General features: G+C 44.3%; 1 protein-coding gene across 3 annotated transcripts in view; it reads left to right on the forward strand.

The window, feature by feature from the left end:
- APBB2 (amyloid beta precursor protein binding family B member 2) overlaps positions 1-26,037 on the forward strand; it is a gene marked incomplete at its 5' end in the record, with an annotated part of 116,996 nt that overhangs the window by 81,239 nt on the left and 9,720 nt on the right. For 2 of the 3 annotated variants that reach the window (XM_082315232.1, XM_082315231.1), the window contains one exon: positions 25,484-25,598. In XM_082315232.1, the coding sequence (XP_082171358.1) occupies positions 25,484-25,598 (115 nt within the window). Of the gene's footprint in view, positions 1-25,483; positions 25,611-26,037 lie in introns of all 3 variants that reach the window. The other variant, XM_082315230.1, reaches the window with a different exon arrangement.

The following is a 26,037-nucleotide window of genomic DNA, read 5'->3' on the forward strand; positions in this document are numbered from 1 at the left end:
GAAGCCTAGTACCAGTAGAATAGGCTGGTAGATTAGCGAAAGTGCGGAGAAGTCTCACGGAGCAAGGGAATTGGGACAAACACAGAAGAGGAGAATTGTAAGGATTTCTGTGGGAGAGCAGGAGAGGAACAGAGAAGCCCTGAAGGAGAGCTCAGGGTAGCGCCCTGGCATTTGCTTGTAAAGAAGTGGGGAAAATGGCAGGAGGGAGGCTACCTTTCTTATTAGGAAAAACAACCAGACAGCCATTTAAAACATGTCATTTGCTGTGCTAGCGGCTTGAGCATGGCAACAAATACTTAGTCACCTTAAACAGAACCCCATTTAAGTATTTTATCATAGAACGTCTTTAGTATTCTATATTTGTTTTCAGGAAATAATGGAAAATATTGCATATAATTTGGAAATAGTATCTTGTGTTTCTTCTGGGAGGCAGACTTTTTAAATGGCACTTGGAATTGTTCGATTGTAAAGCTTTCAGTTAAGACAAATGATATGTCTAAACCTGGACTACAAATAACCACTGCGATGTAGTCAGGTTGTCTCAATTAATAAAAAAGACAGCATATTAACTGAGTCCCTGTCTTAAAGTGTTTCTACAGGTTTGTGCTAGAAAATCCCCACTCATTCCCTGTGATTCCAGCTATTAAACTCAAGTGCTTTAGGATACAACTAGGGCAATCTGTGAACTTCAGTGGCTATCGCACAGGTCCCTTGGGAATAGCCTGAGCCACCTGTGAAAGTGTCTGTGGCGCAGGAGAGCTACTGCCTGCCAGTTTGGGGTGGAAATCCGATCCTTTCTTCTGTTATTCTTTGCACTGTATGTTAATCAAGCAGATGCTACATCCAGGCTGAATTCCTATATTTAACTGCTTCTTTAACTCTGTGGCAAAACAATGATGCAAGTGATGCAAAAAGCAGCTGCTCTCCGTCTCCGTAGCTGTGAATAGAAAACATCCCGCTCCCAGGCTCTCTGCAGCCCTCCTTGTTTTCAACACCCAGTTAGAAGCTTTGGTCTTAAGTGATGATCAAAGGTGGTTTAAACTTACCTTATTTACTTTGCCTGGTCAGGCACTTGAATGCATACACAATCTGTTGCTTCCTCTCAGCAGAGGCTATGCTAACAAAAAAATAGCATCCCTCTTCCCAAACCAGTTGGAGTTGATTGAAGGTGCCTGCCTTTCACACCTCATCTTCAGTGGCAATGGAGTTAGACTCTTAGTTACACATCTCTCTGATGATGTGTCAACAGTAGGGACTGTGTATCAAGGAAGCCACCTGTGGAACAAATTTTCACAAGAGAACTAGGCTCTGACAGCAGTTTAACCAGAGTTGGGCACACCATCACTGCCAAGCGCATGGAGAGCTGCCCAGATTCTTTATGGTTTTAAATATCCACTCCCCGATTATGAGCTTGGCTGAACATTATCTGCAGTGAGGAACACAGCAGCTTGGGGACATATAACCCAGCTGGGGACCCATGAGAGGGCAGCATGTGATAGCTGGGACAGGCTGGAACAACATGTGTTGTATTTATACACCAGGCATGCCCCAAAACACCCCTGCTGCCTTGAATTTGGTATGTTTGGCAGTGCAGGAGTTGAATTTGTTGGATCTTCATCAGCTGAGGACTCTCCTGGGCAGTTTTCACCTTGCCAGGGTTGGCTGCTTGTGATCTTTTTGTCAGCGTAAATTTGACCCATTATCTGCTGCAAGCTCATTTCTTTTGCAGCCTGTAGTTAAAGTGCAGTAAAAAGATCCCTCCTGCCTAGTGATTTGGCCGCAAGCTCGCAGTGCTGGCTGGCAGTGGGAAATGGGACTTGGTGCAGTGTTTGTGCTGGAATTTTTTTCACGTGGTTTATGGCAGCAGTCGTTGCTGGGGAGAGCCTGTCAGCCAAACTCGGCAGCCGATGTTGAGGGCTGCAACTTCCATGACTCCTTTCCAAACTTGAGTTACTGATGATTATTCTTTAAAACCCAGCTCATGAAAGAAGACTTCTGTGTGAGTTTCACCTTTCATATTCAGCATGCATATATTTAGCCAAGTAAACTCTAAGGAAGCAGAAATCAGACACCACCACCCCCAAAAGCCTATACCTAAAATTTTAAATTCATGTTTGAATTCACATTTTTGGGTGGGATTGAGGATTGGTAAAGCTAAGTTTTGTGAGAACAACAAACAGGAAGACATTGGGCCCAAATTATTTTTCATTTTCAGAAACTGCCTGGTGGCCAAGCCCTGGGAGTTTTTGCTATTGCTGGTGGCAGAGGTAAATCTGTTGCCCTTTCCATAGACAGTGACTAGAAACAACAAACTTAGAGGAGCAGAGAGTGTGGGGCAGGGGAAAGGGAAGCTGAAATGCTGATACCAGGGCAAGTTATTTCTCAGCAATGGAGCCAGCATGTTCATATCTAGCCATATCATTAATGAAAGATGCATAGGCAGTAAGTATCGCATCTGTCACGTACCAAAATATCACAATGAACACAGGATGAGAATTCAGTCCCAGTTCATTTACTGGATAGCCAGCTAAAAACTCGAAGACTGGGGCGTAATTTTAATTATACTTATTTTTACACGTTTCTGAAGTTCTGCTGAATCTCTTTTCTTGTACTGAAGAGAGGTTCAGGGAAGAGTTGTTCTCTCCCACAAACTGTTCCAGCATATTAAAACTGTCTGGCAAAGTCTGTCTTCTCTCCTTAGAAGCCTTTTAAGTCGTTGTTCTCACGAGTGCTGTCCTTTGGCCAGCTGGAAAACTACCATATCCTGTTGTATGCTACTTGCTGAGAGTAAAAGAGGAGTGGCAATGGAGAGGGTAATTGTCACAGTTATCAGATTAATTCTGTCTTCATTTGCAAGTTTAAACAAGTTACGTTGAATGCATATTGGAACCCGGGTTAAAAATAATAGTGTATGTATATTTTACTGCATTTAACCAATTTCAGGTGCTATTTTGCTTGTCCATAAAAATGCCCTTTTCTTTCCCCACAAGTGAGTTCCACTTTTGCATCAAGCCTTTTGAGAACTTACTTGTTTGCTTCAGTGCAAAAATTATTACATGGCCTTGAATTCTTGTTAGTGGCGGGCATCCAGCACATCCAAGAAAGACAGACTTGGATCTGTTTCTTCTTAGGCAGCGTCAACAGATTTGTTTATTAAATTCCAACCTGTCACTCCCGTGGAAATCAGCGGAAAGCTTTCGGGATGGCATAGGTTGTTGCTTGAGCGTAACTGGCCCTGCCAAACCTTGTTGGTGATATGCAGGAGGGAAGGAAGGAAGGAACCTCACTGGACTCTCAGGGTATATTTAGGCTGTGAACAAACATCCTGCTCCCAATGCATCTGTGCGGCTGGAAGAAGTGACTGCCAGAAAACTGTCCTTAACTGCTTTTCACCCTCTCGGATCTGCTGGGGGAAATACCCGTGGTCGCGTTCCCTGCCCTGCTTTCACTCACGTTGAGCTCAGCTAGTTCAAAGAGGCTGGTTGGTGGGCATTTGCCATGTTGGGTTGTTTTCCTTGACGGGGGCAGGGTATGATCCCACGAGCAGCTCCGCTGGCCCATTTGAAGCAGCAAGTCTCTTGGATGGAGAAGAGTGACGTGCAGGGTGGTGACCCATGTCCTCGCGCCGTTGCAGTTGTGCCGCGGACGGAGTTTCCTCCCCCCAGTCCTCCCCTCCATCCAGGAGGAGTGATGTGCAATGCCGCGGGTAGCCGTGAAAGCAGAACACCCCGGGATGGGGTTTAAGCCCCGCCACATTTTGAGGGCAGTCCCTGGGGAAGCATCTCCCTGGTGGTTGAGCGTGTTTGATGCGGAGTTTTGCCAAATAAAAACCAGAGCTCCAGAAGCATTGTGTTTACTGTCACCTTTAGTGCAAGCAACACCTCTAAATTAGATTTACTGTTATTGCATGTGTCAGTTCTGGAAAATCAAATTATTTGGTGTGTTTGTTTTCACAGCTCAAGGATAAATCTCACTTCTAGCATAAGCAGGTGTAATTTCATTGAAGTAAATGCAGTTGTACTTCTGTCTGAATTCTTGGATTTGGCCATAAATCTTTACTGCCTTTTAAAGAGACTTTCTTTCTCCATTGCACTCAGTTCAGAGTCACGCTGTGAAAGCTTTGCACTGGTTTTGGAAAATTGGGAGGGGAAGACTCCTTGCGCACTTCAGCTTTCCTCAAAAGATTGCTTCTGTCACAGCAGATTAATCTTGGAAGTTTACAGGCTAGAAACACAACGCGTAGCAGTGAAGATTTGTTAAAGGGGGAGGAGAGGGGCCTCTTCTGCGGGTCAGAGCGCAGGGAGCGCGCAAATGGTGAAAGCGATGGGAAGGGAGGAACAGACACACCCCTGATGGAGCGGTGCCTTCCAGGGAGAAGCACCCACTCGCTCCCAGCTGGAGCCGGCGAACAGAAGCGCGTACAGTCCGTGAGGAGAGTGGGAGCTGACATGATGTGCTTCAACTCGATGCAAAATGAATGAGCTGCTGTTCTCGGGGGTATTCGGCCCCCGTCGTTGAAGTACAAGTACACGGCTGCATCAAGTGCACTTTGCATCATCTGATGCATAGATACACGCTAACGGAGACGAGGAGCAGGCAGAGTGTTGAGTTGGGTGTTTGTGTCTGACGTGCTTGGCATTAAATTCCTGTTTGCTGCAACAAAAAGGTAAGAAACTTAAAAAGTGACAAGAAAAAAATCCTCAGCCTCCCCCCCCCCAGACAAGGATCTCACATTAGGAGTAGCCTTTGTCTCGAGCTGTATTTTCAAAGCTATGGTCCATTAGCCTAAAGCTTCTGTGTGGATGCCTGCAAGGCAAATTACAGCTCCTAGTGTGACAAAGGCAAGTCAGATTTCTTTTCTCCAAGAGCTGACACTTAACAACCTTCAGGAGAGCACTGTAGCAGAAATGCTGGACTGTGTGCTGAGCGGTAAGTATTTGATTCTGTTCTCCCTCTCCTCTGTCCCTTCAGATGTTGCTCATTTGAGCAGTCAGCTAACTAATGGATCTTGATGATTAATAGGTTTGGGGGTCTGTGTTCAGCTCAGAATTACATGTTCCTAAACTGGCTGTGGTTACTGGCTGCATAATTGACCAGCCTGATTTGTAAAGGATGATCATAATTTGTTTTTACTGCTAATGCTGTATTAATGGATGAAAAGATGCAGTAGTTAAGAACAGCAGAAACCTCATTTACTGAAAAGAAGAAACCTCCCTGTGTTTTCCCCCAAACGTACAGTGCCTGTATAATTATTTATGTGTAATTCCCAGCTAACTTCTAGCTAGCTAGTCTGGGCTTTCTTCTTTCAGCCCATAATTGACAATGGAGATCGTGCAATGTGAAGTCTTTGTAGAGCTCCAAAAGAAGTAAACATGTTTAAAGACAGAAGAAGTGTTACACCGTGTGTGGGGATACGTGCATGTAAAGATATATTCAGCTGAAGTTAAATGGTTAATGGCTCTTTTGACAGAAGAGGAAACTTCATGATTTAAATGTAATATATTGCCTTGAGGTCTCTGTGCTTGCTTAATCCTATCGGTATTCATAAAGAATTTGCAGCAGGAGAAATTTCATTGATTTGTTAATTGATATATAGCTTTGAATCCTCATTATGTTGGGTGCAGAGGGGAGGGAAGAGAGACAAGCACATTTATCTTTTTCTTTAAACTCAGCAGCTTCACTCTTAAATTAGGTTTCTCGCATGTTATGGAACCGTATTGCTCTCCCCTGTTCTGTGCAGTAATTTTTGCTTTCTTAAAGGATAGCGAACATTGCTGAGTCTTGATCTCTATCAGGGAAATATATGAAGTGTTTCATCTCTTAAAACTATGGCTTTAATTATGTTTTTGTAGCTGTTGCCTTGCAGTTAATGTAATTATAACAACTTGTGAGTGAGGAAAAGGATATTATTTAGCCCTGGAGCATTTCTCAGTAAAAATTGGCTTATTTATTTTCATAAGGAGTTAAAAGAGAGAAAGAGAAAGATAATAGGGTTTTATTATGTAATAGTAGTTAGAGTATTTTTTTTTTAAAGTACGGATTAGTTTTCCCTTCTACAACAGTGGATGTATATGAATAAAGAAAATAGCCTTATCTATGAAGGTATTTTAAACACTGATCAGTTGGAATACAGATGAGGATCAAACAAACTACGTATATTAGTATTGTAGATAATTAAGGTATGTATTGAATGTCCGTGGTGTTTTTTGTATTGTTACAGTCTGTTGGGTATCCTGTCGGGCAAGGCTTTCTGGTTTGCTGTTTGGAGTTTCCCGTGTTTCGTGACATGAAGTAAAACTCTGTGTTACTGTGGACAAAATTCCGATCTAATTGATGCTAGAGTGCTAGTATTGATTCAGCTGTTCTGTATAGCTTTAACTTGTGTTAGAGTGCAGACTTTGCTCCAGTGTAGTTTGAGATAGGCTGAGATGGCGTTATTCTCTGGGTGAAGTTGGTCCAGGTCAAAACCTGAAATTTAACAATTCTAAAGCAGGGAATGTCAAGTCAGTAAAAAGTATTCAGTTTCATTTCCTCCAATTAGAAAATAACTGGCATGTGCCCAAATTTGGTTTGGTACCTGCCAGAGAAAACGTACTTTGTTGTTGTTGTTGTATTTTGATGTGATATTAAAGTGTTCTCTACGTGTTTTAAGAAGTTTCCAAATTGATGTGCTGGAATATCTTTATGGCTGAATTTAATAATTCTTAAAAAAATTAAAACAGAAAATCTCATACCAAACTGATTCATCTAAAATGGCAGTCTGATGATTTGGGGAAAAGGTGGCCTTCTGTTCAAAGTTCATTTCATACTGCCAGAAACGTGTTTATTTTCACTAACAAGCCAAACATAACATTTCCTATGGAGAGGGGAAGCAGCGATCTGCAGGGGGTTATGAAAGACACCCCTGGCTTACATCAGCGGGTGCACTTACAGCCTGGGGCAGCCACGTGCTGCAGGGAGCTGTAAGTGCACCCGCTCTTTCATCTCAGGCCTTCAGTCACTGTCATTTAGCGTGTGCAGATGAGGGAAACTCTGAAGAAATAGTAGAGTGACCTGAGGTTGCTTATTTATGGAGAGGACTTGAGGAATAACAAGGAACCAGCTTGCCTGTCAGATACCAATGTGATGTCTAGCACCCAAACTATCAGTGGGACTTCTTGGTTCATAGCCTCTGGTCTTACGAGAACAATTCAGTCTTTACAAAATGTGAATTCATATAATGTGTCAGGCTGCCTCATATTTTCTTTTTATTTTAAAAATAGAATCTGACGAGGTTATAGTAGTCTTCATAATATATGATTAGCAACAGAAGGCTAGATCAAGCCATCAATTTTTAAGCAGAAATCTTCTTTGCTACCAGTGGAGAATTGCTTAAAAATTGATGGCACAATCTGGCCCACAGTGAGCAGGGGATTTCTGCAGAAAGCGTTAGTTGTACTTCTCCTCAGTCTCCATCCTGGTGGTGACAGGGGCCCAGAAACTCAAGGCCATTCTGCTGGAATGGTCTGGTACTTGTTGGGAGACAAAAGGCTTAAGGACTATTAAAAAAAAAAAAAAAAAAAAAAGGGGGGGGGGGCGTTAAAAAGCTACCAAACCCTTAGAAAAATTATAAACCACAGCTATTTTCCTTTTGGTGAAAGCAACTGTATTTCTCTAATGGCATACATAAGTGAAGGACATAATCATTGTCTAAGCAAGAGAGACTTCCAAATGCACAGAAATGAAGGCTTTTTCCTTTATGTGTTCATGTTGTGTTGTTGAGGTGTAAATACATTTTATATAAACATTTAGCTGCATTAAGTGCTACTAGACTTCGTAATTACAAATTAGAAAACCAGAGTAGGGCCGCTGCTGTGCCTCAGAGGATATGCTTGGGCAAGTACTTATAACTGTAAATAAAAACGAAAGGCTTGTGCCATGCATCATTATTTTTAATCAAGTAAAAATGTGTCTTACTCCACTAAAACTCTCCAGTAATCGAAAGCAAAGACATTTCAGCTGGTCATTATCTCTTAGGAGGAGCGATGGCCAGGGCTGCTGCTGATGTGTGCAGTCTGACATGAAAATGTTTAAGGACCACTGAGGTTGGAGGGCAGACCTCTGTACTTGCTCGAGGTGTAGGTGACACATGGCAGCCTTATTTTTTTTGATCTGCTCAAAAAAGACAATTGGGGAAGTTGCAGTCAGCCAGACTCCAGGGTAAGCTACAGGAATGAAGTGGTATGAAGTGTTAACCTCTTCACCCTGTTAGCTGAATGCATCAGTCACAAAAATGGTTGGGCTGTAGACTTAAATTCACTCTGCCAGATACAGGGGAGTAGACTCCTAACACTCTCCCAGGCTCATGTGCAGTGTGGTGCCCCACTAAAACAACAGCCGAGCACGGGAGCATCACCTTGATCCTTAAATACCTTATCGGAGACGCCAACAAGAACAAAACCTATTGCGTTTGTTGATGTGGTTTGCTCTCCATCACACTGTAGTCTTACAGTGGCCCTTGTTGAAGACACAACAGTAGCAACCATGGAGTATTTGGAGTCCAAGATGTCTGTCCCGGTCATGGGGATGGATGGGCATGCGGGGACCTGAGCTCCCAGGGCTCTTGGGCATGTTGTTTCACCCCTGCCGGCCTCCCTCTGCCTACTGCCGAGACAGGCCCTAGGCTGGTCATCTGCGTAAGCATAGCATCGCCACATCCATCTGCACAGCACGTCTCCATCCTGTGGGTTGAGGCGTTTCTGTTACGGAGTCATAGGAAAAAAGGTTACCCTAGAAAGGACCACAGCAGGTCGCCTACCCCAGCCTCCTGCCCAAAGCCAGGCAGGGTTCAGGATTACCTCAGAGCTGTTCCTGGTTGATATTTTTTAAAGTCTCCAAGGACAGAGATAGCACGGCCTCTTGGAGTACCTCTCTGAGGGCTTACCCGCTCTCTTGGCAAAGAAACTTGGGTTTGCTCTATTTTTTAAACCCTCCCATGAGCAAGTGGGAGACATTAATTAGATCCTCCCCCCGTTACCTCATCTCCAAGCTAAACAAGCCCACCTCATCTACAGGCTAAACAAGCGTGGTTCCCGCAGCCATGGTGGCCCTTGGCTAGACTCGCTCCAGTTTGTCACTCCCTCCCGTGTACTGGTGAGCCCAAACCTGGATGCAGAAATCCAGATACGGCCTCACAAGTGCCATGTGGAGGGTGTTTTTGGGGGGCTCAGAGGTGTTACCACTACACCTCTCAGTTTGTTCACCTCCCAGTGAAACCTCCATTACCCTTCAGCTTGTGAGGTGGGCATTGTGTATCAACGATCAGCCTCCAGAATGCAAACATGCATCTGTCACTCACGTACAAAACCTGGGGCTGGAAGGAGAAATTGTCTTATACTCAATCACTGTCACGTATTGTGAAGACCTGCCCCACGGGACGGTGCCCCGTCAGTTACACCGCTCTCTGTGACTGTCTTGCTGCCTCTGCGTCCCTGGGCCGGGTACGACCCTCTGCGAGAGGAGTGCAGGGGAAAGGGGGTGATCGGGGACACGGGCACCCTCGGCAGTACCGTAATGCGCTGCCTCCAAAGGCACTAATTGGAAAACAACCTGGAATAAATGGGCCTGGCAGAAGTGGTGGGGAGGAGAAGACTGTCACCCCCTTCCCGGGGAGGCAGCGTCCCCTCGGGGCTCATTCTAGGAGGGGGGCTCCTTTCTCATGCCTCTGCAGGCTGGAAGGTTGCAGGCTGTTTTCCTCAGAGGTCTTGGCCTTTTCCCCTCAGAAATGACTCTCAAATCCTGTGTAGCAGCCCTGACACAATTTTCTAGGTATCATCTTCCCACGTTATTGGCAGGCTCTGGCTTGACCCCTTTTATAACTCAGTCAGCTTGGAAAAGGATATATAGAGCACCATACCGAAGCACTTGCACAGCTGCTCTTGCAGCATTTCTGGCACTTAGAGCCATCAGCAAAATCTGCCATTTGAACTGAAACTTTCCATGTCTGCTTTTTAGCCTTAGGGTGAATTTTTAAAAATTTATTTATTTATTTTAAGTTTAAAGGTAAATCATTCAACCATATTTGAGCTACCATAATGTGAAGAGAATACAGGTGAATAGTCTTTTGTGTGAAAATAATTCATAAATTGCAAGACACTCTGTGAGGAGATATTGGGTTAATTGGAAATCTGTAATTAACTGGTTAGAAGCAGGATACAGCCCCTCGTTGATTCGCATGCATCCCACAGTGTGGAAGTCCCCCAGCAGGAGCCCCGCTTGTTCCTCGCTGCTCAGGGAAGTCCAGCAGCCCAACTGCTTGCATTTTTCTCTCACCTTCCTGAATTTCCTCCTGTGCTTTTTCTTTGTCTGTGCCTGCAGCTGCAATGGTGATTGTTCTGTACAATTGTATATTGCATAACAGTAGGGGAATTAACAGGTCTCCCTTTAAGAGTTTGCACCAGCAGGTCGTGTTTTGTGTCTAATTGTACTGTGTTCAAAATCTGCTAGATCCAAGACATTTCTTTTCCCTTTCCATGTGTGTCCCCCCTAGTAGAATCATAGAGTTGTTAAGGTTGGAAAAGTCCCTTAAGATCATCGAGCCCAACTGTTAAGCTATCACTGCCAAGTCCACCACTAAACCATGTCCTCAAGTGAGGTGCTGGAGTGTGTCGAAAGAAGGGCAACGACGTTGGTGAAGGGTCTGGAGAACAAGTCTTCTGAGGAGCGGCTGAGGGAGCTGGGGTTGTTTAGCCTGGAGAAGAGGAGGCTGAGGGGAGACCTTATTACTCTCTACAACTACCTGAAAGGAGGTTGTAGCAAGGTGGGGGTCGGTCTCTTCTCCCTAGTAACAAGCGATAGGACGAGAGGAAACGGCCTCAAGCTGCACCAGGGGAAGTTTAGGTTGGATATTAGGAAAAACTTCTTCACCGAAAGGGCAGTCAGGCATTGCAACAGGCTGCCCAGGGAAATGGCTGAGTCCCCATCCCTGGAGGTATTTAAAATACAGGTGGACGTGGTGGTACATTGTGTCTAAATTGCTGGAAGATTTTTCCAATATAAAGCTTTGTTCTGCGGGGTAATCTCTGTTTGTCTGCTTCGTATAGAGCCAGTGATTAATGTATGAAGAAAATTACATATATTTTGCTTCTCATATTACTTAAAAACATTGACTATATTTTCCAGAAAAGTAAAATTAATACTACCTTTTCAATTCTGATTTTCAAATTGGCACTGAAATACAGAATCGGGGGCCATTTAGGCTTGAAAAACTTCCAATACTTGCAATACTGAGATGTAATTTTAACCTCTTAATATATAAAATGTTAGCAATAGGCATGGTGAAGTCCTTCCCGATTCTGGAAAGCCCAGTAGAAAGCCTATGTAGCAGAAGCAAAGGAATGAGTGGGGTTTTGCTTGGGGAGATCCACAGAGGTCACCACTGGATATTGAAAAGGGGAAAATCCCAGTTCACTGCATGGAGGGAAGTGGAGCAGAGAGCCCTGTTTCTTCTTCTTTACGATGAGGCTAAGTTGCACACTTCCATTGTAAAATTTCTAGGAATGCCTATTGCATTTGTAAATACAGATCTTCTTTCCAACTTGGCTGCTTTCACAGAATCATAGAACAGCCCAGGTTGTAAAGAATATCAGAAGACCGTCTGATCCAGCCTTTCATGGGAAAGGGAGCCTAGATGAGATTGTCTAGCACCCTGTCCAGTCACATCTTGAAAACCTCCTGTGATGGGGACTCTGTTACATCCATGCACATCCATGTTAATGTTAATGACTGTTCTTCACAAGGAGACACATGGAGACTACAAGGGGCAACGAGTACAAGTTGCACCAGAAGAGGTTTCATCTCGACATAAGAAAGAAATTAAACTTCTAGCTGTGTACATATGCATCCATGTGTGACTTGCACTCCCGTGTTGGATGGATGCATTAACTAACCATATGCACGTTTAGTTAAAACCTGGCTTAGAAAGCCTGCGTTTATTCCAGATCTACTCACTAAGCCATTTCTAAGTAACAGATCAATCCCTGTAAGCTTTGCAAGCTTGCTAAAGTGAGATGTCTAATGGGAATTGGATCCCTTCCCTTCAGTGTGCTCTGTCTTTAATCTTGCCCTTATTATTTGAGACGGGGTGATTTTTCCACTCCACTACTTCTTTTTCAGAGTCAGTTACAAACTAGGATGAGGTAGGGTCCCACATTTTTGTGCATGAACCTTGCTCAGATGCTCACTGGAGATTGATTGAGCCCTTCTTAAAAGAGGGGAGTTGTGAGATGCGTGCGGGAGGCAGGGGCGGGAGAGCAGGACTAAGCAGCTCTCTTCTGGAGAATGGTTATTATCCCTCTAGAGACGCTATACATTGCATAAAGTGGTGTCCTGTTTTTAAGGAGGGATGGGGAGAAGCAGGCAGCAACCCACCTCCTTCCCCAGTGCAGCTGACCCTTTGTGGTAATGTCAGGGGAAACCGTGCGCTTTCTTCACACAGCAGCTCCAGAAGCGCGCCTGTACCCACGAACTCAGACTGCCGGTGTTTTCGTGGTGGCTGGCGTGACCCAGGAGGCAGCCGGCTGCGGTGGGTGCCGGGGACCTGCGGCGAGCCCTCCGCAGGGCTCAGGCGGGGAGCAGGGCAGGCAGAGCAGCTCTGCGGGAAGGGGGAGAAGGGCAGCCCCCAGCCAGGGAAGCTTGTGCCTCTGCTGCTCGCCTTCGCCTTTGGGAAAGGGGTGGGGGTTAAGTCGTACCAAGAGTTAGTGGTTGCTGAAGTGCTTCAGCAATGAAGGTGTGTAGTGATTTTATACGGCCTGGCTTCAGCTCAGTGCTCATGTGAGGTTGTTACCCAGGCTGTCACTTCTCCACGGTGCAACTTTCAGAGGAGCCCAAGTGACCTTGGGGTGTGAGCTTTTGGAAAAGGCATTAAAAAACCCTCACGATGATCTTTCTACTCTTGCAATTTAAACAATGTAAGGTTTTCACAGACTGAAGAATTATTTTTGTTTGTTTTGTCGGTGTCTGCTTTAAATAGTGTTACCCTGGAAGAACGAAGGTTCATGCACTTTGTATGTCTATTTATGCTTTCTGCATACTACTTCCCGGACTTGTGTGTGGTATTTTAAGCTTGATTACCTCCCAGTGTTGATATGTCTGCACTGCCTCCCTAAATTCAGCTGATGCCTGTTGGCTTCATTGCATGTTTCCAAAAATACAAACTTCAGAGCAACAAGATTCAACCAAAATAAGTGTCGAAATAGTGGCAGTGTACCTGGATACACTCTGCTACAAACAAACAGTGGCATTAAATGTACAGCACTTCTTTCAGCTACTCTGTCTCATCATATGCTGGAGCTCTGTCTGCGTGAGTGCTTTCTAACTTGCTCTTTCTGTTTCTTCATGCTTCCCTGGATTCAGAGAGAGGTAAATGATTTTCGTTTTTCCATTATTCTGTGTGTTTATCCTTCTGGCATGCACCAAAATGCTTGTATTGGTTTGCTTTTATCAGTGAACAGAAGTGAAACTTCAGTGAGTAAATTCATATCTCTCTGTCACCTTTTCACCTTGCTATTAACAGTATTTGTCAAGTTGAATTGCCTGCTGTGTTTTTTTTCCAGGTCCCAAACCCTCAAGTACTAGAACAGTTTAAAATTGTGCAATGCAGTGGCTTTTGATATTTGCTTATAGTGTTTTGAGATTAAAATTTAGATGTTGTTGTTCTGTAATCTGAAGTGCAGGAAAGTGGTATTAAAATCCCACCTTTTATTTAAAAAAAAATAGAAGCCAGGATGCTAGGAGCAGGGGATTTAAGGGTTAACTTTAGCAAGAGTTGGAAGTGTCGATGTTTATTTCCTGTTTCTGGTATTTGTTTCGGATTTGACTGGGCTGGTTGCTTGTCTTTCCAGTTCGAAGAAAAGTTGCCCCCAGTATGTTTGATTTGTTTGGACATACAAAGGAATCGTTGGGGATTCTCTACAATGCTTCCCGTTTCATGGGAGCGCAGACAGTAAGGCATTGTAGTCAGCTGCTTTGCAGCACAAGGGCTGCAGCCACTCCAAAAGCTCTTACTGATAGAATTGCATCCCTCAGATGAGATTTGGGGTTTGTTTGCTCTCCTAAATTGCAAGGACTTGATACTGGGACTGGGCGGAAGGAATGTGGTTTGGAGATGCGGACTGTTTCTTGCGTTTGCTTTGTGGAATATAATGAGAACAGTTTCCAGGCTTGACTGGTTTTTAATCAATTCTTTAGGCAGCGTCGGCCTAGGGAAATGTTTGAACTTTCTTGATTATGGCTTTGCAATCTAATGTAGATTTCATGCATGTGGGAAGCGATGATCCTCCCAGACTAACACTGGCAAAAGTGTGCTGCAAGTAGATTCGTGGGTAGTGTCTGTGTGCGATTGCTGTGTTCTCTGTCTGAATAATAAAGAACAAAGGAGAACTAGTAAGCATTGCTTATAAAACAAATCACACTAGAGAGATTAACTGTTGTAGTGTGGTCTGCTGTCTTCTCCAGTTAAATCTGTAGCAGTGCTTTGAGCATCTCAACTTGATGTATTTCTTTATTAAATCTTTAAATATTCCTTATAAACAAATGCCCGCATCTTCCAATTAGATCTGGAAGATAGAAGCATTGTCAAAAATAGCTAGCTACTAATTTGTCAAAATCAAATTTACAGGATCTGCTCCAAAGATGCTGTTCAGAGGTTCACAGGCATAATAACACATTCATCTGTTTTAAGGAAGTTCAGCATTCATTGGAAATGCTAGACTGGCCCTCCTGAGGAGTTAAACCACCACTTTGCGATGCTACAAAGGAGAAGCAGCAACTAAAATTGCTTGACAACCTCGTTTGTTTGCCCTTAGCTTGAAAACTGCGCTGCGCAGGGTAGGAAGGCAGCCCCCTGCCCGTGCATATTTCATAAATGTTGTGAAGCAATTAAGAAAACAAAACAAAAAAAAACAAAAACAAAAAAACCCACAACGTTCACAACATTTACCATGAAAAATTTCGTAGAATCATAGAATACCAGGTTGGAAGGGACCTCCAGGATCATCTGGTGCAACCTTTCTAGCACAATCTAGATGAGATGGCCCAGCACCATGTCCAGCTGAGTCTTAAACATGTTCAGCGTCGTGGAGTCAACCACTTCCCTGAGGAGATTATTCCCATGATTGACTGTTCTCATTGTGAAAAATTTACCTCTCGTGTCCAATCGGAATCTCCCTGGGAGTAACTTGTACCCGTTACTCCTTGTCCTCACCATGTGACTCCTTGTAAAAAGGGAGTCTCCATCTTCTTTGTAGCTCCCCTTTAAGTACTGGTACATGGTGATGAGATCACCTCTAAGCCTCCTTTTCTCAAGGCTGAACAAACCCAGCTCTCTCAGCCTGTCCTCACACGGCAGGCTTCCCAGACCCTTGATCATCTTTGTTGGCCCTTCTCTGGACCCCCTTCAGCCTGTCCACATCTTTTTTGTATAACAGGGACCAGAACTGTACACAGTGTTCCAGGTGTGGCCTGACAAGCGCAGAGTAGAGTGGGATAATGACTTCTTTATCTCTGCTGGTGATGCCCTTTTTGATGCAACCCAGCATCCTCTTGGCCTTCTTGGCTGCAGCAGCACACTGTTCACTCATATTGAGCTTCCTGTCCTCCAGGAACCCCAGGTCCCTCTCCACGGAGCTGCTCCCTAGCCAGGTAGATCTCAGTCTGAGCTGCACTCCTGGATTATGTTTTCCCAGGTGCAAGACCTTCCACTTGTCCTTGTTAAACTTCATAAGGTTCTTGTTAGCCCACTCTTCCAGCCTATCTTCCTGCAGGGTGGCTCACCCTTCCAGACTGTCTACTTCCCCACTCAATTTGGTGTCATCTGCGAACTTCATCAGTGTACACTTGATCCTGTTATCCAGCTCACTTATGAAGATATTGAATTTGTGGCAATAAAGTCAGCAGTCAGTGATTTTCATAGGATCTGTCCCTGAATTTCTGTCTTCCTTTAAGTTAATTTAAAAAGCAAGCTGAGGTCTAAGCTGCTGCTTGACTTTTCAACTTGCCGTGTCTGTCTACAGTTGGTGAGCAGGAGGAAGCCCCATCCGACCCCCAAGCGCCAGCTGGATGTGGCATGCTGTTAGCTGGGCCTGCCTTGTGCTGCCGGTGCTACAAGAGCGCAGAGTCTCTGGGGCAGTCTTGGTGGTGACCGCGGCATATGTGACAGGCTGTCCTCCTTGTCCTGACAGTAGTACTTCAGCCATATGATCATGAGGTGAGGTTGGGAAGGAGGTCCAGCATGGAACATAAATCTTAGCTGTACAGTTTGTACTGTTGTCACTATGTTAACACAGCCCATGGATCTGGGGAGCTTAGATACTGAGTCGTTCTTTGACGTGACTCCATCTGTGTAAATCTGTGGTCCTTTGCAGAGGTGGAATATAGCCCTTGGTAGTAGAAAGGGAAATGATATGTAACATTTCAGAGCCATCTTTCTGGCTAGCGAGGCAGCGGTTGCAAGGCTGACGGGAGCCCTGTCCCCTGCCCACAAGAGGAGGTGGAGGAGGTGGCAGGCAACGTCGAGACGTGGGAAGCGGGGGGAACGGCTTCTGTGGCTTCATGGGGATCAGGCTGCAGGAAGGAAATTGGAGTGAAAGTCGTGCAAATGCTTTCAGGCTTGGAAGCGCTGGTCTCGGAAGGGCTGAGCTGGGTATCGGACGTATCAGCTCTGTGAGGGTTTTAACAAATTTTGGAAGCACACAGAACTGTGGCAATGATAAGACATCAAAGAAAAACCAGCAGGCTGTGTGTTTTAGGGCTGCCAGATTAAAGCCTCTGAGTATCGCACAAAATAGCCATAGCTCCTCCTTGAGAGTTAGCAAGTGACGTTATCAAGGAATGAAGCAAACAGCCTTTCAGCAAGGGATAATTTGCCCTACAAACTTAATGCATGAATTAGAAAAACAAGCTACGCTGTGTCAATGCCAGACCATTTGAGGAGAATTTCACAAATGCAGAACTCATGTTTTGCTGCAAGGAAAATACATTTTTAAGTTGTGTGAGAACTGAAATAAGAAAAATCTCCCAAAAGTCTCCACTTGAGAGGGCATCTTAACTACTTGGGTTAAAAATTAATGACCAGGATAATGTAGTGGTGGCCAAGTCTGCCATTCTGGGTTGTAGCTGGGGAGCAGCCAAAGAGGTGCAGGAGCTCTGTGGGGTGGAGCTCTTGGAGTGAAGAAAAATTGCAAGGCTTTCCTATGTTTTTAGGATTGCCAGCAACTGTCAGAAACATAGGGAAATTCCTTCTCTCCCACATCTCTTCAAACTCTAATCACTGAGGAGAGAGGAGTACGTGTGGTTAAATGCACCATGACTATCTGTGGGAAATGGGAAGGAGAAGGCTCATGGGAGTAATTATTTTTCTTCCTCCTCCTGCAGGATTTGATTCCAAAGTGGTTGGTATAGTCACCTGGGGAAGGGGCTGTGGGTTTGCTTTGGAGGGTGTGGAAGAGAAGCAGTGGTTTCATTCAGTGTCTGTCTGGTATCTGGTAGGTGAAATGGAAGTTGAAAGGTCCCTTGTAAATCTTCTACAAACAGATTTTGCAGCTTGTGTGAATGCTGTTTGTTTCATCTACTTCTGGTTTCTTACCTTCAGGTTTTTCTCTCTAACTTCGCAAACTCCTTGACGTGAGCCTAATAAAAAGACAAGTGAACTGAACAGAGTCCCAGACTTCATTTCAGCTCCAAATCAGTCCCCTTCCTCCTATGTAAAAGAGCAGTCTCAGTAAAGGATTTAAAGTGTTAATCCAGAAGATCTGTAATTTCTGTCATACATATTACTGCAGGGTTTCTTGCACCTCATCTTCTCTGCTGTTTGTGATACTAGAATATTTGCGTGTCATGGAAAAACCCCGTCAGAGCATGGTCTTGTTGGTGTTATACTTACCCGCTTTTGTTCCCATGTGTCTCCTCTCACTTTCCTTGCTTTTCTCCTTCTCCACTCCTTTACTGTGCTGCAATGGACGTTCACGTCTCGCCAGTGAACGGCAGCCTCCCGCCGGGTGCCATCTGACCCCGCTTTGCTGTGGTGGTGGCTGCTCTCCCCTTTTTTCTTCCTGCTTTCACAAATCGCTGGTCAGCTGTTTGCAGGAAAGCAAAGTGAAGCCTGAAGGTTATAGACTGAGGAGATGGTTTCCCTGCAGCCCGGCAGTGTGTGCTCTGTGACCCCGCATTCGCAGGAGTCTGTACGGTCACACCAGTACGTAGAAATCAACAGTCATCTTCTGTAGGCTATTCTGGATGAATTTCAATCAATTTTAAGTCAAGCCAGAGGATATCATTTTCTGGTTCGAGGATTCTTGTTACAATTTCTAATACATAAATCTGTAAAGCAATTTACATTTTCCTGCATGTGTATCATTTTAATATGGTTGTTTTAAATAGCGGCAGTTTAATTTTGATTGATAAGAGTAGAAAATTGTATTTCAGACTTCAAGGCTAGGGTGCTGGGATTTTTTAACCAAAATAAAAGGAGTTAATGCAGGTCTACGCTCCTTTGAAGAAGTAAGTTCACAGTGAGAAGGTAATGGAGGATGTTCTGCTCTTTCAGGCTGCACTTAATTGGGATGTCTCCTAGGACTTTAGCCTGATAGTGGCAAATGGCTATGACTGCTACTCAAACAGGACAGCATTAGCATAAATTGCATTTAATGTGATTATATTCATCCAGGGTTGAGCAGCTAAGTGATGCTTAGCCAGGTGTTAAATAAGTATGGCTATCTAAGGTTTAGTTCATTACTGTAGACATTTGCCAATTAAATAGGGTAAAAGAGCAAATAAAAATGAAATTCCTTTCTACTTAGCACCTTACATTGTCTTTGCAATTCTCTAAATTGCTTTTTAAAATGTCTCTCTGTAGTCCTGTACTCTTTCAAAATAAAGAATTTTCTACTGAATTTTTAACTGTTCAGCCCACTTGTGCAGCAAAATAATTTTCTGATCTATTTTTCTGATTTTCTAGCTTTTTTCCAGAGTACTGATTTATATCTGGTTCCTGTAACCAGAAAGATACTAGTGGATTATGTAGTACATGTGCAAATGACTTTTAAAAAAAAAAAAAAAAAGTCTACTATGCAGTACCCCGTCTTTATAATCCTGTATCAACAGAAGTGGTGCGCTTGTGTTGTAAAGTTTTAAGAATATACAGCCTTTTTCTACAATGAAATACATTATTCTCCTACTAAACCCCTTTCTCCTCACTGACATGGAAGGGAATTTTACCAGGAGGTGTTGTTCAAATCCCACAAATTTCATGTGCACACACACCCTATTGAGACAGAGAAGACTCCAGCTGGATGAGATGTGATCTATTAACCTTGTGCTAGCTCTGTATCCAGCCATGGGCTTTGCAAAGGCTTTTGACTTTCTTCTTTCCCTTGTCTTCCTAGCAAGGTATAAAGACAGAAGAATGGTAAGAGGAGACGTTTGCCCTTTCCTATAAATTTCTATTGCAAACACGTTACTCGGTACATCTTCATTATCAAAGGGGCTGTTTGCACATAAATCTCACTTAAATGTTAATCAAGTAAGCTGCAGTTGAATGAAGGTTTACAGACAAAGCGACCCAGAAGGGATCCAAAATGAAAGAATCAGAGAGCAGTCTTCAGGCTTATTTGGTATTCAAGGCTTTGGACGAAGGAGAAGCTGTTGCCTTCTCTCCTGTGTAGGAAAACACAAAACTTTTCCCAAGTTTTACTTTGTTATTGATGCTGCAGGGAGCAGATACTCAGGAATCTCCAAAGCCATACCTTTCTCTTCCAAAAGGGAGCACGGAGGCTGGTTTTGTTTTCCCAGCAAATGTCCAAAGCAAGGCTGCAAGGCTCCTGCTGGTGTTGGAGGAGCTGACTGCCACCAGCCTGTACCACCATCTCCAGGTCCTGGCTACTGGGCTGCCGCATAGGACCGCTCATGCGAGCGCATGGGCGTCTAGGTGACTTCGTGAATTAATGAAATCAGTAGTACTGTTTGTGCACTGTCAGAAGGGAGAAGGATGAGTCGCGTGCTTATTTTGATTGATGATTTGAAAACAGATGGTGCTGGCAGGGTTGTGCGTGATGCAGTACCACAGGTTTTGAAGAACTCGTATTTCCTCCTCTGTCTCAGCAGATTTACAGATGCAGGCCCTGATCGTCTAAAGGTTTATGCATATTCACAATCCATGCATGTAATTAGTCGGCTTACTTTGTTCAAGCTGTTCAGGTACTTAAAGTGAAACACTGGTGTGTGAGTCTGAAACACCACCATGAGGGTTTTATTAGCTCTCAGTAGTTGAAACTGATGGTGTTTCATTTTCTCCTGTAATTGTGCTATACCACCTTGTTCATGAATGCATACCCTTACAAGCAGAAATATTTACAGAAGCTGCAGGACTAAGTGCTGGAGAGGCTCTACAGAAGCATTATGTGCACCACTGCAGTACTGAGGCAGTGTTTGCTGAGCCGAGGAGTGGGCCAGGTGCCCCCGGCAGCGTGGGGTTTCTGGCACTTCTTCAAGGTGACTCGAGTGGAATTTCACGGGACAAAGACAAAACATTTCTAGCTGCCTCGGGGGGCTTTCCAGGTGACATGCAGGAGACTTCCTGCAAACAGCAGAAGTGTCAACATTTCTTCAAGAAGAACCCCCAGTATCAAAACCAGCTGGGGGATGAAGGGATTGAGAGCAGCCCAGCAGAGAAGGACTTAAGGGTACTGGTGGATGAAAAGCTGAACATGAGCCGGCAATGTGCTCTCGCAGCCCAGAAAGCCAACCGTATCCTGGGCTGCATCAAAAGCAGCGTGGCCAGCAGGTCGAGGGAGGTGATTCTGCCCCTCTACTCTGCCCTGGTGAGACCCCACCTGGAGCCCTGCGTCCAGCTCTGGGGCCCTCAGCACAGGAAGGACATGGACCTGTTGGAGCGGGTCCAGAGGAGGGCCACAAAAATGATCAGAGGGCTGGAGCACCTCTGCTATGAGGAAAGGCTGAAAGAGCTGGGGCTGTTCAGCCTGGAGAAGAGAAGGCTGCGGGGAGACCTTATTGCGGCCTTTCAGTACTTAAAGGGGGCTTATAAGAAAGATGGGGACAGACTTTTTAGTAGGGCCTGTAGCGATAGGGCAAGGGGTAATGGTTTTAAACTAAAAGAGGGTAGATCCAGACTAGATATAAGGAAGACACTTTTTACGATGAGAGTGGTGAAACACTGGAACAGGTTGCCCAGAGAGGTGGTAGATGCCCCATCCTTGGAAACATTCAAGGTCAGGTTGTACGGGGCTCTGAGCAACCTGCTCTAGTTGAAGATGTCCCTGCCCATTGCAGGGGGGTTGGACTAGATGACTTTTAAAGGTCCCTTCCAACCCAAACAATTAAAAAAAAAAAAAAAAAAAAAAAAAAAAAGAGTCCTGCAGCAGGTGGCCTGTATGTAGGGTCACTACCGCCTCTGTCAGACAATCAACACACTGCATTTTGACCAAAAACAACATCTGCATGGGCAGTATCTGCCCTTTGGTGAGTGCAGAGCAGGCCTGTCTCATCAGGACTGTTGTCATCCTCCTCCTGCAGGGACAAAAGTGTTGCAGGCACTTCTGTGGCAGGACTAAAGTGGCAGGTGAGCCCCCTTGTCACCTGGAATGTCCCACTACAGATACTGCATCCGTAACTCATCAGACTCCTTCTCCCTGCCCTCACCACAGGTCTTGGCATTCAGAGAGGTTACTGAGCCGGGCTCTGTGCAGTGGTTCATTCATTTGGCTGTCATTAGCCTTCCAAGAACAGAGAAATGTTCTTACCGAAAAGCGTGCAAGCTTGTTAAATGTCAACACTGCCCTGCACATTGATTTCCTTTGATCAGAAAAGTAAATTTATGCTTGTGAGAGAAATGAGATTCAGTAGGCTGCCCCCAGTCCACCTCTCTGCCTTTAAAATGCTGTTGAAAATACCCTCATCTAAGGTGTTTCCCACTTATGGGGCATAATTATGAGTTGTGTTCCTTTACGACCAAAATCCTTGAGCCTGACAGAATTCAGTCTTTAGTTTAACACAGTTTTAATTTTTTGGCTCATTTTTATCTCTGCAGTCTTTTGAGTCCTACCTCCACTGGGAGATAACGTGCTGACTAAACACATTTATTATCTTATAGATTCCCTTAAGGCTGAAAATCCTTGCAGTTGAGCTTGGGTCTTAAATAAACTCTCAGTAGGGTGAGATTTAATGTGGCCTCAAGGGTTGTCCATGCATCAGGGACTTGGCAGCGCAGCAGAGATGCCCTGCCTGACGTGGTCTCCCACAGCAAAGCACGGTAGTTTATTGGGGCAGTCATGGTGTGCCAGGGCATTGCCAGAGCTAGCGATCAAACGTTGGAGCACAGTTTCTTGGTCTGTTACAAATGGGTTTTGCTCACGTGTTATGTCCTTCAAGCCCCGATGACTTGCTTTGGTGGCTTTGTCCTGTCTTAGTTTTTATTAACAATAAAAGGAGGTTCTAACAGATAGCCGTATGGCTATCAGAAGGGGCAAGTTATTTTCTGTGTTTGTGCAACTCCTTCAAGGTGGTGGCCTTATAATTAGAAATCCTGGTATTGTCCAGTGCTCCGGGGGCTCTGCAGATTTCTGTTTGAATAAACAGGCTTCTGCACAGTGCAAGCAACTTGGCAAAACAACACAGGATGCTCTTCCTAGGATCATCTTGTAAAGGAATGCATAAATCACTTGGTTACAAGTCCTCTAAGGAATAGTATTGATTTGAGGTAAACGCTTCTAAATGGTAATAAGTAGCCATGTAATGGTCACATAGACGGCTTTCAATGTTGTTTTAAGTTAATGTGAACACAGGTTTCAGCTGTTATGTCTGCACTCCAGAAGAATAGACCTTGATCCAATAATAAGGTGTGTGCAGCAGTCTGCTTGTTATGCATCTCTGCTACCCTGCAGTGATGGTCACTGGCAGCAAGTTTTTCTTGCAGGTAAAGGGGGGGAAATCCTAATGAAGTTATGGCAGCAAAATCTGTGTCTGTTAAGTGAACAATGTTTTCATATTGCAGTTAAAATATTTGTAAGGGAAGATATTTGCACTCAAATATGTGAAGTCTGAAACTCAGAGCGTTTAAAAGATGGCAGCTAAAGCCAAACACATAGAAAACAAAAATCCCAAATGCTTAGGATGTCTGGAAATTTCCTTACTTACAGCTCTCAAACCAGGGAAGGTCTCGTCAGAGCTCAAGAATATTGTATGTGAGACTTTTGTGAGCATTTCTAAATACCTGCTCTGCAGATCTTTCAGGAGCATCAGTAATGTTGAAAGCTTACTTCAAAGGGCAAAAATTTAAAAGCTTTTTTACGTGGTGCTTGGTTTCATTTTTTTCCCCATAGTTGCTGATTTTTTCATAGGCCATAGCTGAGCCATACCCCTTTCTCTTAGTCTTATTACTAGAGTCTAGCTAGGAGTCTTCAGTTTGCTTTTGAAACATTAAGCTAGGAGGAAACCGTTCTAAAGCAAGGCTTGGCACATGTACAGATGAGCCAAAAAGCATCAGCTTTTTTCCAGGAGCAAGATTCCAGCTGAAACTCAGCATCTCCATGAACTTGCAGAGCAGCAAAAGGGAGCAACATGCCAAAAGGCTCTTGCAGATTGTGGCTGAGGTGCTTGGGGGTCGGGCTGGAGCTAGGAACCCTCAGGGCATCTTCTGTAGTAGATGGCACCTTCCTGGATTATCGCTTTGTGATTTTTCCTGCGAGTCACAAGCAATTGGGTGAAACACTGTCCCTCCCCAGGGTGCCAGCATCACACTGCTGGCAGGGCAGTGCTGCAGCCACCCGCAGCCGCTGCAGCCCGTGGGCTGCGTTCCCTGTGCAGGAAGGGTTCGGGTGGCGACACGCTCCACGTGCTGTGCCCCAATGCGTGCCATTGCGTGCCATCGCATGTTGGGATGCAGTGAGATGGAGAGGTGCCTCCAGCTTCACTGTGTTTCTGCACGGTGCTGTCATGTGGAATTTTTTCCAAATCTCAGCTCCTGGTATTTTTGTGAAGTTTTTTTTAAGTATTATTCATCAGGCTTCAGGTTGCAAAGCGGTTAAACAGAGGAACAACCTGTGCCTGTCACTGAGCAGCCCAGGCTGTGGGCTACTACCCCTTTCATTGCAAGGGCTCATTAATGACAAAATTGAGTGCTGCTGAATTAGATACAGGTAAGGTACTTAACTGCAGGACAATATTTGTATCTTGTACAGAACTGGAAGTCCAGCTATCCACCTGCCACAGTCTCTGGTTCTCCCTAGATAACTTCAGTACAAAATTCTTCAATTCACTGGGCATCTACAATGAACAAAGAAATTGGCAATCCATGCTACATTAAACCCTGCTTGGGATATTTACAGACTTCAGTATAAACTGAAGTATTCCTGTATATAAAAACCTGTGGTTTAGGAATATCCCTCCTATCTCTTCACCAGTTAGAATCTTGCTGGTAATTATTTTGTGTAAAGAGGAAAGGCACTGAAAAGAGACTTCAGGCATAAGAGCCTTTTGGGAGCTCCAGCTTTGCTTGCCTGGTCTAATTGTAGTTAGCATAGTTCTGCTAGGGATGCAGAGTCCCAAGGAAACCTGGAGGTAGCAGGAGGGTCACGGAGTAGGACTGGGCTGTGGTTGCTTGGAGGACATGAAAAAGCAGAGGTGCAAGACCGGGGAGCAGAGAATCTGGTATAGCCAGGGTGGCAACCAGGCAAAGCCAGGCTTCTTCCCGACTCAGTATACCACTCTGACGTTTTCAGAAGAGCTCCAACTCTTAAACAGCCTGAGAACAAATAAGCATAATCCTGGCACTTCCATCACCCATGCTAGAAAGCTATACAATGCCGTAGTGACTAGCCAGTACAGTGCAAAAATCTCTTTTGTAGGGCAGCTTTATTTAACTTTTGAAAAAACAAGGTCAGAAATTGAGGCCAATTAGTGTGAGCAAAACTCAGCAGGTTCACATCTCCCTTATGCAACCAGATCTCTAATTACTATCTGCATATTTTAAACACTTTATACAGTCCTTTGAAATATGATTTTTCTCGAACTAGAATCTTGTATGCTGTTTCTCAGATTTTTTAGCATTTAAGAGCTGCATGTGTTTTTCTGTCTTAATCTGTAATTCTGTCCTCACTTCTTCTTCAATAAAATATTTGAGTAAATTTTCCCCTGTATTTACAATTGCAGTTGGAATTATGGGTTGTAACTTCAGTAAGTTTCCGGGGTTAGGAAACTGAATGAGCTCTTTAATTACATAGATTAAGCACTAAACTTTAAATATATGTTTCATGGGTATGCTGTTTATTACATTTCTAGATCTGCTTTGTCTAAGGCATGTGTTTTATTCTTTGACAGCCAAGACGTACACCTGTTAAACTAAAGTTGGACTTGCTGTTTTGGAGATACTACTGATTCTAATGCCTTTAGTCCATTTTGCTTGTTTCTAATGTGTCAATTTATGTTGTTTACACAGAGACTTTGCTTATGTGGCAAGAGACAAAGACACAAGAATTCTGAAATGTCATGTGTTTCGATGTGACACACCCGCAAAAGCCATCGCCACAAGTTTACACGAAATCTGCTCAAAGGCAAGTGGATTTAAAGTCAGCTGCATTCGTCTGTTTAGGGGTCCCTGAGCCTAATACATACAACCAGCAATTGTATGCAGTGTTAGTTTAGTTTATATCACTGGCAACGAGAAACGGCGTGGAGAATTTGTAAAGGAAAGGACGCGAATGGATGGGAGTAATGGGAGGGTGAGCATTTAGATCTGAGGAGGATGATATGTGCTTTTGATTTGACGAGTGTGTACAGAGACGGAAGGTTTTCTTGAATAATAAAGAAGCTGTGGGTTGAAAATAGAAAAAGAAAACACAGCTTCAATTAATAATAAATGGTGATATTAAACTCGGCAAATAATCAGACCTTGTTTGAATGGTATTATTCAAGGAATTATCCTGCAGGACAGACAGGAAAATAGTTGCTAATGTTACGCTGCCCACTTAAAAAAAATCAGGGAGAAGAGGG

The sequence above is a fragment of the Platalea leucorodia genome, assembly GCF_965183815.1.
Source record: "Platalea leucorodia genome assembly, chromosome: 6".
Classification (NCBI taxonomy): Eukaryota; Metazoa; Chordata; class Aves; order Pelecaniformes; family Threskiornithidae; genus Platalea; species Platalea leucorodia.